The following is a 12,258-nucleotide window of genomic DNA, read 5'->3' on the forward strand; positions in this document are numbered from 1 at the left end:
CACCCCAGCTCCCCTTGTGTAACCAAACAGACTGTTGGGGCAAGTGCAGTTATTGAAAACCTACGAAGGCCGGCACAATATGGCACACGAGAGGGCGGTGTGGCCAGCAACAACTGCCCGGCCAGCCGCCCCCCCAACTTTGTCTCCCCTAGTCCTGATGCTTGCTGACCCAAATGGACCGTGTGGGTCGTGTGGACTGCGTGGTTAGAGGCAGTGTGGACCAAGTGGACCGTGTGGGCCGTGTGGGCCGTGTGGACCGTGTGGACCGTGTGGGTCGTAGCAGTGCGCCCCACGCGTCACGGCCTTGCGAGCAACGCGCTCACTCACTTGACGAACATCTCGACGTTCGCCATCGACTCCTCGTAGTTCTTCCCCCCGACCTCCTGGCAGTGCACGGCCACCAGCTGGGGCCCCTGGCTGTGCACCGTCTGTGAACGCGGCAAGGTCGTGAGCAGAGTGTACACGCAGCAGGGATATGAGACGTATGAAGATGCAGCAGGGCTATGGGGGATGTGTGCAGGCACAGCAGGGACGTGTGAGGAACATATGCAGATGCAGCAGGGTTGTTGGTTAATCCCTCTCGCCCCCCTGTGGCAAGAGGCCCTTGGCACCATGCACAGAATAAGCTTCACAAGGCAACGCGCCGTTGTTTTGTGTAATCATCTTTCAACGGCGCTCGTTAAACGCATACACGTGCGTGCACATGCACGCACACCTATAAGAGAAAGCGACTGATTTAATGCAGCGATGCAATTAGCGGGGTTTAGGTTTGGATTGCAGCGGGAATGTTTTGGAAAGGCACCGATGAGTAATTGAGACACGACGAGAAAGTGAAAGGAGGCTTGCGGGCGATGTCCAAAAGAGGACATTGGTGCGGGCGAGAGATTTAGTTCCCGGCAGGATCTCTCAGCAGAAAAACACATTTTATCACCGAGCGATGCTGTGTTTGCTCGTGAGCGACACGGGGCTGTCGTATCACAGGTGAGCGGTAAAGCCACCTTGGCTCGTGTCCAGGAGACAGCGCGCACAACGCATTGGGTCGGCGTGTACACAGGAGGGGCGGACGTTGCTGGCCTAAGGGGAGGCGCAGGCTGGACGCAAGCGTCCAGAAGGCACGGTGTGGAGGAACAACATGGTGCGTGGTACGTCCAGAGGACATAGGCGGTTGACGTGCGTAAGGTGTCTGGCTAGGGACAGGGTGGACACACTGGGTTGGGGCGTGTGTCAGGACAAAGGGTGGGCGTGTCTGGTGTGTGGGGAGATGCAGCAAGGACACACCGGGTGTACAAGTGTGCAGAAGCAACAGGGTTAATGTGTGCGGTGGCTGGGGAGACACGGGGTGGGCACACAGCGTGGGGACAAGGGTCCAGTACACGCAGGATGGAGATGTCTGGTGTCTTCGGGAGGACGGGGTAAATGTATGGCTCGGGTGGGAGACTGTCTGAGTAAGACAAAGCGTGGATGTGTCTCCAGAAGACACGGGGTGGATGGCTGTGGTGTCTGCGAGACACAGGTGAACGTTTGCGGAGTCAGAAGGAGGCAAAGGACGGAGACGTCCAGAAGACACGGGGTGGTTGTGCAGATGGGTTGGGCAAGTGTCCGCGGGAGACACAAGACAGACGTGTCCTGTGTAAGGGGATGCGGACACGACGAAACCGCGAGACTCTAAAAGGCCACCTGATGCACGCAGGCACGCACGGCGGGTCCACAATTCAAGCCATTCACCGTGAACGCCAATCGCTGATAAGATGGGGCTCCCAGCCCTGGCAATGGCAGGGTCTGCTCCAGGACAAATATTTGACTTTCCGCAGGGGAGCGAGTGGGCAGGACTCTCCTTATAGGGGCCAGAGGCCAGACTAGTTCACACTGGGCGCATTCCTACAGAGCGCAGGCAATTAATGCTATTAATAGCTGGGCCGTGCTCAGGAGCAAGCTCGTACGCACGGGGACCGGGCAAGCGAGCGGCTTCTTCTCTCCGCGGCCCCCGGACCGACCCAAAGGCGCGAACCTCAAACAACGGGCGGGAGAGGTCAGCACCTGCGGATGAGCGTCCATTGAGACGACACAAACACCGCGGAGCGCCCGTTTACAAAACCCGACGCGTTACAATAAATAAGGTGAAGCACCGCAACGTCCCGCATGGCGCGTGGCGCAGCAGGGCGGCGCTCACTCCGGAGAGAGGGCCCCCCCTAGCCTCCCTCCCCCTCCATCCCTCTCCACCGCCTCCACCCCCCCAAACTCCACCCCCCCCCCCAAGCCCAGCCATGGGCGAAGGCGGTTCCTGTGGGTCCGAGTTGAGGCAGTGCGTGGGACAGAGCGAGAAACGGAGTGTCTCCCAACGTCTCCCACATCTACCATGGCTCCCAGTGTCTCCCGTGGCTCCCAGTGTCTCCCAACGTCTCCCAGTGACTCCCAGCGTCTCTACGGTGTCCAAGCATCTCTGTTCTCCACCGCAGTACTCGAGCGATGCCACCACAGTTGAGCTTTGTTAATATTTACGCGCCATAATGACGCGATCGGCCTTAACTTTATTGCTGTTTTCTCTCATTTTACAAAGCCGTAAATGCAGTGGGGCGGCCCAGGTGCGCAGCTTCGAGACAAAAGCAACGTTTGACGTCGTTTTTTTTCTCCTTCTGAGTAACGTCTTCCGTTAACGGGGGGGGGGGGAGCGGAGGGCTATGAGCGGGGCACGGAGGCGCAACGAAGCACGGCGGGGGGCCTCGCTAACGAGAGACGAGTCTATAAATAGCGCAGCGCAATTGTTTTCCCGCGTGAGCATCCTTCCCACGAGCACGGCGCCAGGAAGCGGCGCTCCGTGTCCTGCCCCTCCCCGACGAGCATTCACATACGAGTACATTTGCACACGCGCTTACATGCGTGTGCGCACACACACACACATACATATCCCCCATATAGCCTTAACAAGCTGTTGGGGCAAGAGCTGTTAGCGATTGCTTATGGCACACGAGGGGGCGGGTGACCATTCCCATGGCGGGCCGTCTTTGTCTCCCCAGTGGCAATGTTTACCAATCGCACCAGGTGCAGTACTCAACTGAGACTAAGTCGACCTCGAAGAGACCCTAGACTCGTTCAGATAATCGTCACGGTCATGAGCGGGAATTGAACTCGGGTCACCAGTTTCATAGTGCAGCATGCTCACCAATGCAATAATGCCGCCACAAACACACATGCACAGAAAGACAAAGATCCCCCGTGAAGCCTGTATAGGATGTCAGCAGAGCCACCTCTGTCCCCCCTTGTGCTAACATTCACGTATGGAATCAGCTCCTAATTTAACGCCGAGTTGGTCTAAAACAGGGGTCGGCAACCTACGGCTCCGGAGCCGCATGCGGCTCTTTACGGGCTGCTTCTTGACGATATGTACAGTATGTACAGTATGTACTCAGATGCATTGCGGCTCTTGAAATACTGAATTTTGTACCGAATTGGAAAGAAATGGCTCTTCTTGTTATTTTGGTTGCCGACCCCTGGTTTAAAAGGAGGAACAGCAGCAGTTTGGATGGCTGGCTGTGGTCGGGAGTGGAACTCGAAAGTGCACAAAGAGAGGGGATAACTTGGCAGAACCCTCGTGAGACTCAGTGATGCTTTCCGGGGTAAACAAATGCAACATATAAAAAAATAATTCTTACACTGCGACACCACAACCCACGCACACACGCGCATGCACGCACTCGGGACCTACGTTTGAACAGCTCGAGCGTGCACCTGTGATCGAGCGCTGCGGAGGCAAGGGTTGGCGGATCACAAGGGAGATTTGCTAAACTCACCAATGCTCTGGGCTACCAAGTAGCTATGAGAAGGCATGATAATAAATCGGCGTCGTGAACCCATCTGTGCGGCCCTATCACTGGCGTGTAATTCAGTTTCTTACTAGTTCTTCTTCTCTCATATGGCAAGATTAAACTAGCAACAGTTTAACAGACCAATATTATTCATTGGCCCGTTTGATCTAGCGTCACGCTCTGATGACCCCCCAGCCGTCGCATTGCAGCCCGTGCCGACCACGGAAGCACCAGGGCGTGGGCGGAGGCCGAGAGTGAGGCCCATAGACAGAGGTGGTTCCACGTGGTGAGACGAGGACGTGCAGGACTGTGGAGTGGATGTGGGGGGCAATGGCCCATGGCGGTTTTGTAGGAGGAGCAGGAAGGCAGCTGAGCCCACACGACTGGGAATAATGCCACGAGGAAGAAGCAGAGCGCTCCTTATTTAAAAAGGAATTGGCCAAACATCCCAATATAGCAGGGCCCGTCTAAAAAAAGGATCCTTCGAGACTCAGTGAGACTCTCCTGCATAAATACAATGAATGGTGTCAATCCACTTACACCCATTTGTACAATGCTGGATGAAGGCCTCCACGTGCCCTGACAGTAACGGGGATTGGCCGGCTATACTTCTCCACGCTGGCTGGCGAAGGGCGGGGCGCACACAACCGGTTCCGTCATCTCTCGTCACGGTTAGCACGGTTGGCTCTGGTGCGAAATAAGTTCACCATCCTACATACATACATACTGATGTTTGCCTTGGCTGGAACTCAAAACTCGTCATGAGGTTCATAGTGCAGTGCGCACGAACCACTGCGCCATCCCTCATCCCGAATGCCATTGCTGTTATTCTTATTATTGGGGTGAAAATTACATCACAATACTCAGCCAGGGCAGACGCTGCTTTTATAAATCACGGGGGTGATCACACGGGCTCAGCCAGGCCTGCGGGACGAAGGAACGGGGAAGCCTTGAGCACGAAGCGGCCGACCATTCGTAGCCAAGCTCCCGAGCCCGGGGGCTGGTATCTCGGGCGACCTGTGACGGACAGCGCACGACGGGTCAGCGGCGGTGCGCCGCGTGGAATCCGTCAAAATTGAAACGGGCGACACGACGAGGCACGTGCCCGCGTTTTACCCAAGATCACACACGCAGGGGGTGCGAGGGGGTGGGGAGCCAGCCGCAGGCGACACGACCATGGGCGACTGTAATCTAAACGCGGCGTGGCGCAGGGCGCTTCCGCGGGGAGTTTTGTTCGAAAGGGTGCGGTGATCTGATCCCGCTCTCGGGCATTGATTTTACGTCGATGCCAATTGCCGCTTAGAGACTCCGGCACCGCGGGTGACATCGAATTGGCTTACGGGGGAGCCAATTGCGTGCGTTCAATGTTAACTCGCAGCCATTTGTGTGTCTTGTCTGGCTGCTGAGGCGCGGTGGCCTCGACGTGCCGTGTGGGTCGTTGCGGGGGGTCGTCCGAGCATAGTCTGACATCCGTTGGTCAATTGTCTGAGTTGATAATAGGAAAATAAACGATCGATTCTTCATTTGAATCACGAGCAGGAATTCATTAAGTCATCATCGGAGTGAATTGGTACGTATTACACCCCTAATGTGCGCGATATATATTTTTTTGTTTTGTATAATAAGATGGTCAAAAGCTTTGAGCCTAGACTTGTAGAGGGGCATGGAGTCGACAGCTCGGACAGCTGGGGGAAGGGAGTGACAGACCATGGGGGCAGCAGAGGAGAATGAGCGACTTCCCACCGAATGAAGGTTGAATGGGGGCTTCCACAGAAAGTGAGACGAGAGGGGAGAGGTAGCAGGGTGTGTGGCGGGAAGCAGAGTGAGATGACAGGAGAGAGATATGAGAGTGAAATGAGAGGAGAGAGGTAGGAGAGGGCGGTGGAGGGGAGTAAAGTGAGACAAAAGGGGAGATCGGCTAGCCAGGGGGAGTCCATGGGGGATCATGTAGACAGTGAGTGCGATGTCGGAATTGATCCGGGATTGGATCGTGAGCCAGGGCAGGGGTTGGAGTCGTGGGGTCACATGGGCCCGTTCGCAGGTGTGGAGTCTGCGGAGTTTGGAGACGCGGGGAGACCAGCGACGTGCGGAGGTGAGGAGTGTGTGGAGGTGAGGGATTGGAGGGGAGACCGTAGAGGAGAGAGTTGCAGCAGTCGAGTTGTGGTGAAGGACGGGGTGGACGACGAGAAGCACGCTGGCCACCAATGTCAACAACAGCAGCAGCGACGCGGAAGCACCGAGCAAAAACACAAATGACACCAACACGCACACACTTCCATGTCACCCACCTTGTAAAACTCCTGGAGCCAGTTTTTCTGCAAATGTTCGGTCTGCAAAAAAAACAAAACAATGCTCAGGCTGAGACCAGCATGGCAGCCACAGCAGTGCAGGGAATGATTGCCCCGGGACGTTTGTGTCGTTGCGAGCGGTGGCACTAACCGGGGCTGTACCGGTTCGATGACAACACCTCGCCGAATGGCGCCAGCGAGATCGATCGACAGGAATGGCGCCACAGCTTCGATTTTACCGCGAATGTCATCGCCAGCGGCGCGCGAGCGGTCGGCATCACACACACAGTCGCCGCACCGCACAGCCGTCATACCACCAAGCTCTCGTTACCATAGCGGTGACGCCACATCCGTTCTCGCTGAGCAGCAGTTATATCAGGTAGTTGTCACACCGCAAAGCTGTCACACCCCAACGGGAAACATCCGTCACACCGCCGCCATGACACAACACAGCCGTCACACTGTGCTGCCGTAATGTCACACCACTGCGACACAACACAACCGGCACAACAGGAAGAAAAGCCGCACCAAGAGTCGTCAGAACACACAGCTTTCACACTACGCTGCCCTCACTCGGAGGCATCACAACACACGGCTGTCACACAATACAACAGTCACCACACAGTCATCACACCGGGCGGATGTTGCACCACACAGCCGTGGCACCACAAAGCCGTGGCACCACGCGGCCGTGGCACCACGCGGCTATCACACACAAGGTCTCTCACCCCTCACTATCGACTGCCGTTGCCTGGATCTTAATTGTTCACGCCGAATCCCAGCTCTACTTAATGCGCATGCCTCGTCTAATTAGCAAGACGTCCGTGCTCTAATGACTCCCCTCTTGGTCCCCCAACACCAATTAAGGCCTAAGCAGGGTAGAAACAGCGACATGGTGGTGACGTTTGCGGCGAAAGTGAATGGCCTCTCCTGTTAAGCGCTGCTGACGCCAGAGGCTCTGCGCTCAAGTTACCCCAGCTCGCTCGCTCACCACCCCGTGTGAGCCACTCACCACGCTCGCTCACCAGCCCGCTACTGCGCTCACCGGTCTCAAAGTCCACAGACGACACGGTAACGCTACCCCGCGCTTCGATCATTCCCCCCGGGAGCGATTTGGGTATTCATCACCAGGCTACACCTTAAGCTGTGACTCGCTCGCTCCATGAACCAGCCTCGACGTGAGGACGAACAGCGTCGATCGACTTCCCCGCCTCATGAAACAACATTACGGCTCTCCAGGAGTCCTGGCGGTGCAAGGGGATATTTCAATATTAAAATAGTTTTTTCAGTCAGTTTGAGATCAGCTGCTGTGACACAAGCTTTTCAGGAATTTGGACACTGCCAAAACAAATGCGACCAAAACTGAATAGGTGCGCAAAGTAGAATGCTGAGATGCGTGCCTGGAATTGCACTGAGATACAGGAAGAGGAAATTGCAGATTAGATGGCATACGCAAATTAGAGATGTCATATTTTGATTAGTTGAGAAATGTAAGCGGGCTTGGGCCAGACACGTCGACAAGAGAGACGACGGTCGGTGGTCGAGACTAACGATGGAGTGGGAGCGCAAAGGAGGAAATGCTCGTGAAAGGAAAATCGATCGCCGGGATGGGAGCAATGACATCAGCTCGTGCGCAGGTGCTAGACGGATCGTTACGGTGCAGGACCGTGAAAAATAGCGACGGCTTAGGGAGGCCTTCATTCAGCAGTGGATCGATCACGGCTGCTGATCATGATGCATGGAGCCTGACAAATGACCTTACAGGCCACCAACAAAATGCACAATGAACCATGCGGCCAGTGGTGGGCCCCACCCTCCAGAGCCGCAGCTGCACGGGCAGATGGGAACTCTGATGGGACCTTGGCAACCCAGGGAGACAGGGATGCAGTCTAGGAGACAGGCAGGGAGACACGGAGATAATTAGGGAAGGTGCGAGAAGCAGGGAGAATAGAGAGCGCTGGCAAGTGGACACAGAGGCAGTTCGAGAAATGAGAAGATTTCACACGGGGAGACACCGAGACAGGCATGGCATGGGGACAGGCCATTGGATCGGTCCTGCCATCGCACTTTGCATGTCAGTTGACACATCAGCACACCGTGGGTGTATCACGCACCCCGCCTTGTTTTAGACCGCCGACTCAAAAGTCAAACTCGTGGCCATATCATTTTAGATAGCAGCAGGCCACTAATTCTGGTCGATGACATTGGACATTGGTCAGTGAGTCTCATATCTGCACGAGCAGGAGGGACCTCCCAATGGACCTTGGCTACTACCCAGGCACAGTGAGGCAAGCAGCAAGGCAGCCATATAAGCAGACAGAGACAGGCAATCACTGCCATGCCATCACACCGCGCAGCAGCCGCAGATGTGGGTCAGAGACACCGGTAGGTGATGTTGGTCACAGATTTTGCTTCTCGAACACCGAGCTCCATTTTATTGTTGTAAGCCATGATCAATCCACTGCTGAATGAAGGCCTCTCCAAAGCCGCCGGTCGCCACCTCTCGCAAGCCTGCGATGCCTCGTTCAGCACCGGCGAGCGAGCTGATCCCAACCTCCCACCCCTCTTAAAAATCTGCGCTCAAAGCTCAAGAGTAATTCACTTGAGAGAGCAGTGCTCACACAGTCCTACAACAATAACTGATGTCGGGCACGGAGATTGGTCCAATGGTATTCCCCCCTCTAACAACACCGAGCTCCATTTCATTGTCGTGAGCCCACGGCAACGACGACGATGACTTTCTCGACTGGGTGCCGCCCGTGACACTGATGGCCCCACGTAGGCCACCGACTCTGGGCCACTGATGTCGATAGTTGCACTGAAGTGTGGCTGCTTTTTGGCCGAGACGCTGCACTGTGCCTCTTGTGTGTGTGAGCACACGGAAGTGGCTGAACTTTACAAATAAACCCACCCGTGCCATTCCAGTTTTCCATTCCTTCAGCCCCTTTGTTAATGTCACACAAACAGAGCGGCACACCCGCAGGTGCCGTACAGACAGACGCACGTGTACACGTTGCACGAATACATGGACCTAAGACTGCACGGGTACATACACATGAACACGTGCACACAAGCACACAAGCAAGTACACACGCGTTTACATGCACACACGTACACAAAAACAAACATCCCCGTATGAACTGTAACAAGACTGTCGGGGATATTCATGTTAGCGAGCACCTATTAAGGCCGGAATGGCACAAAAGGGGGTGGGTGACCAGCACCATCCTCGGCCACCTTTGTTTACCCGGCGGTGATGTTTACACACAAAGATCACTCGTACAGCCTTCACAGACTGTAAAGGCAAGTGCTGTTAGCGAGCACCTATGAAGGCTGGCATGGCACACGAGGCAGTGGGTGGCCACCACCACGCACGGCCGCCTTTGTCTCCCGAGTGGCGATGTTCACACATCGCTCCAGGTACTCATTTGAGGCTGAGTCGAACAAGAGGTGGCCCAGGAGGCGTTCGGATAATAGTCACTGGTGTTGGCCGTGAGCGGGAATCGAACTCGGGTCGTCACGTTCGCAGCGCAGCAGTGCGTCGCCCACTACCCACAACCACTCCCTACACACACACACCACACGCACGTACGCACGCGTACACGTGTAACATTTACCCAGCCCGAGGGAAAATATTTTCCATTTTCCACACGGCCAACCGCAACGTGCAACATGAAGGAAACGACATCTTAGGCGTTTTTTGTTGTTATTGTTGTGGGCCCTGTACCTGCGTGGGTGTCTGCCTGTGAGTTCCCGTGTCTGCCTGTGTGTATCGATACCGGTGTCTATCCGTGAGTACCGGTGTGTGAGAACCTGCGTACACCCATGTACCTTTACACCCGTGCGTTTAATGTTTAATATACTCGTGCATACCCGTATGAGTCCATGCACCTGTGCACCTACGTATGTATAATACCTGTGTGTACCTCTGTGCATATGTATCTATAAATACCTGTGCACCTCGGTATGTGCCTATGTGATTCCAGAGCACCCGTGTGTATCCGTGCAGTTTTCATTTACGTTTTAATGTAAGTGCAAGTACCAATGTACCTGCCTATGTACCTGTTAGTTTCCCAAGTACCTCGGTGTGTACCTCTTGCGAACGTACCCGTGAGTAACCAAGCACCCATATGTCGAGCGTTTTCTAATCGTCACCACCCGAGCAAGCCAGCCACGATCAGCCACGCACCTGCACGTACCCACGTGTACCTATGCAGGGTACTTGCGACGCCGTGAGCATAGAGACATATAGGCCTCGGGGTTCCAAAACAATGGGGTTCGTGACTCCATGCAAAGGCGCAACGCACGGTTCAGGAACCACAACAACCACCACTGAAATATAACAACTACCACTGACTACCACCGCTCAAATAGCAATGACAATAACACGGACACCACCTGTACACAGAGCCCCCGTGGCGTTACAGTGCAGGTGAGGCGGGGCAGGCGAGGCAGGCGAGGCGAGGCAGGTGAGATGGGGATCAGGGCGAGTGGGATACCTACCGTCCTCTTCCCTCATGGGTGCAGGCACCGTGTCACGTACCGTGCCAGGTATGTGGGGTCAGCCAGGTGCGATGTCAAACATGCGCCGTAGATTTATAGATACGCGGGGCAAGTATGTCAGGTATCGGTGTCAGGCACGCGGTCAGGTATACCGTGTTTGCCTATCCGGTGTCACTACGTGAGATGAGGTGTCAGCTACTCTGCCAGATGTCAGCTGTTGTCAAGCAATGTGTCAGGTCCTGTGTCTGGTGTCGCGTCTGCCGTCAGCTACTATGCCAGTTGCCAGGTTGCTGTGTCAGCTACGGTGCCAGCTACTATGCCAAGTGTCAGCTTGCTGTGTCAGCTACGGTGCAGCTACTATGCCAAGTGTCAGCTTGCTATGTCAGCCACGGTGCCAGCTACTATGCCAAGTATCAGCTTGCTATGTCAGCCACGGTGCCAGCTGCTGCTGCTGCGTCAGGTCGTGGCTACGCGCCCCCCCCCCCCGCCGTGTTGACGCGGGGCCGCTGGCGCCACCGACTCGACACTCGACCATATTATTTGCCTCGCGCATCCCCGACCCCCGTGACCTCCTGACCCCCGTGACCTATCGACCGAGTGCCCCGTGCGAGAGGAGCCTCACATCCTCGAACATGGAGCCGACGTTGGCCGTGACGAGGAGCAGTCGGGGTCCGCCGGACCGCGGCCTCCCGGATCGCTCGGCCGCCGCCATTCCACCCGGCCGCTCGTCCTCGCTCGATCGCCCCGCGTCGTCCTCGTCGTCTTCCTCGTGCTCCACCTCGTCGTCGTCGTCCTCGTCGTCCTCGTCTGCGCTAGAGTATGGAGGAGGGGGGGGTCACAGCGGCCCCACGTCGCCCGGGGTCCCGCGCATCGCGGCAGCGACCCCGTGCCGCCTCCTCCTCCTTCGGGTCTTGCGCCGAGCGCGATGACGTCAGAAGCGGGTGACGTCATCGCGTTGGGCCGCACGTGGGGGGGGGGGTCACGCACGACGGGAGACGTCACCGAGGAGCGGCGACGCGGGTTGGCGAACGTGCGTCGTGAAGTCAACGCCGATGACGTCATGGAAATGTAGGGGGTGGGGGGGGGCGCCAGTGGCGTGACGTCGTGTGGACGCGGGGCAGTGGTCCGAAAGGCGTGGCCTGAGTTGCGGTGACGTCACGGACCCGAGGGGAATAGAATGACGTCACGAAAAGCGCGGACTGGGGGTGAGCAGGGCTGTGTGTAATGACGTCACCGTCCAATCCACACGCTTTGCTACCCACAGATCTCACTCCACGTGGCCTCAAAGTGCACCTAGCCTGGCACAAAAGCCCGGTTGTTGGCACTCAACGAGGCTTTTGAGTACAGTCCTGTGATCTGTTGCACCGTTTGCGCTGTTTGCTTCCTCGATTGGAATCCACACAGCAGCAATCATCGCCCCCTACCGCCAAAACTTGGTGGGACCCTCGTGAAAATGAGTCCCCGGCGAAACGGGCACGTGTATAAATAAAACGTGTTATCTGCAGACTTATATATTCATCTGGAGCTGTGCGGGGCTGAGCTCTGGAAAGTTGGATTGGTGAATCGTAGGGCCCTCTCCCCGACGAATATTCCGTGGGAAAATCGTCTTTGGTTCACATTTCTGCGAGAATTATGAAGATAATTTCTGGACCCATGAATGAATG

The 12,258-nt window shown here is 56.0% G+C and overlaps 1 protein-coding gene across 2 annotated transcripts in view; it reads right to left on the minus strand.

Moving 5' to 3' along the window:
• The window catches only part of INPP5A (inositol polyphosphate-5-phosphatase A), a 36,666-nt gene extending 25,145 nt beyond the window's left edge, over positions 1-11,521 (minus strand). For both annotated transcript variants that reach the window (XM_078855290.1, XM_078855291.1), the window contains exons 1-3: positions 11,217-11,521; positions 6,092-6,133; positions 328-428 (exon numbers count right to left, since the gene is read on the minus strand). In XM_078855290.1, the coding sequence (XP_078711416.1) occupies positions 328-428; positions 6,092-6,133; positions 11,217-11,306 (233 nt within the window). In that variant the 5' untranslated portion in view covers positions 11,307-11,521. The remainder of the gene's footprint in view (positions 1-327; positions 429-6,091; positions 6,134-11,216) is intronic.
• Between the last annotated feature and the right edge of the window lie 737 nt (positions 11,522-12,258).

Source organism: Lampetra fluviatilis, chromosome 4 (genome assembly GCF_964198595.1).
Source record: "Lampetra fluviatilis chromosome 4, kcLamFluv1.1, whole genome shotgun sequence".
Lineage (NCBI taxonomy): Eukaryota > Metazoa > Chordata > Hyperoartia > Petromyzontiformes > Petromyzontidae > Lampetra > Lampetra fluviatilis.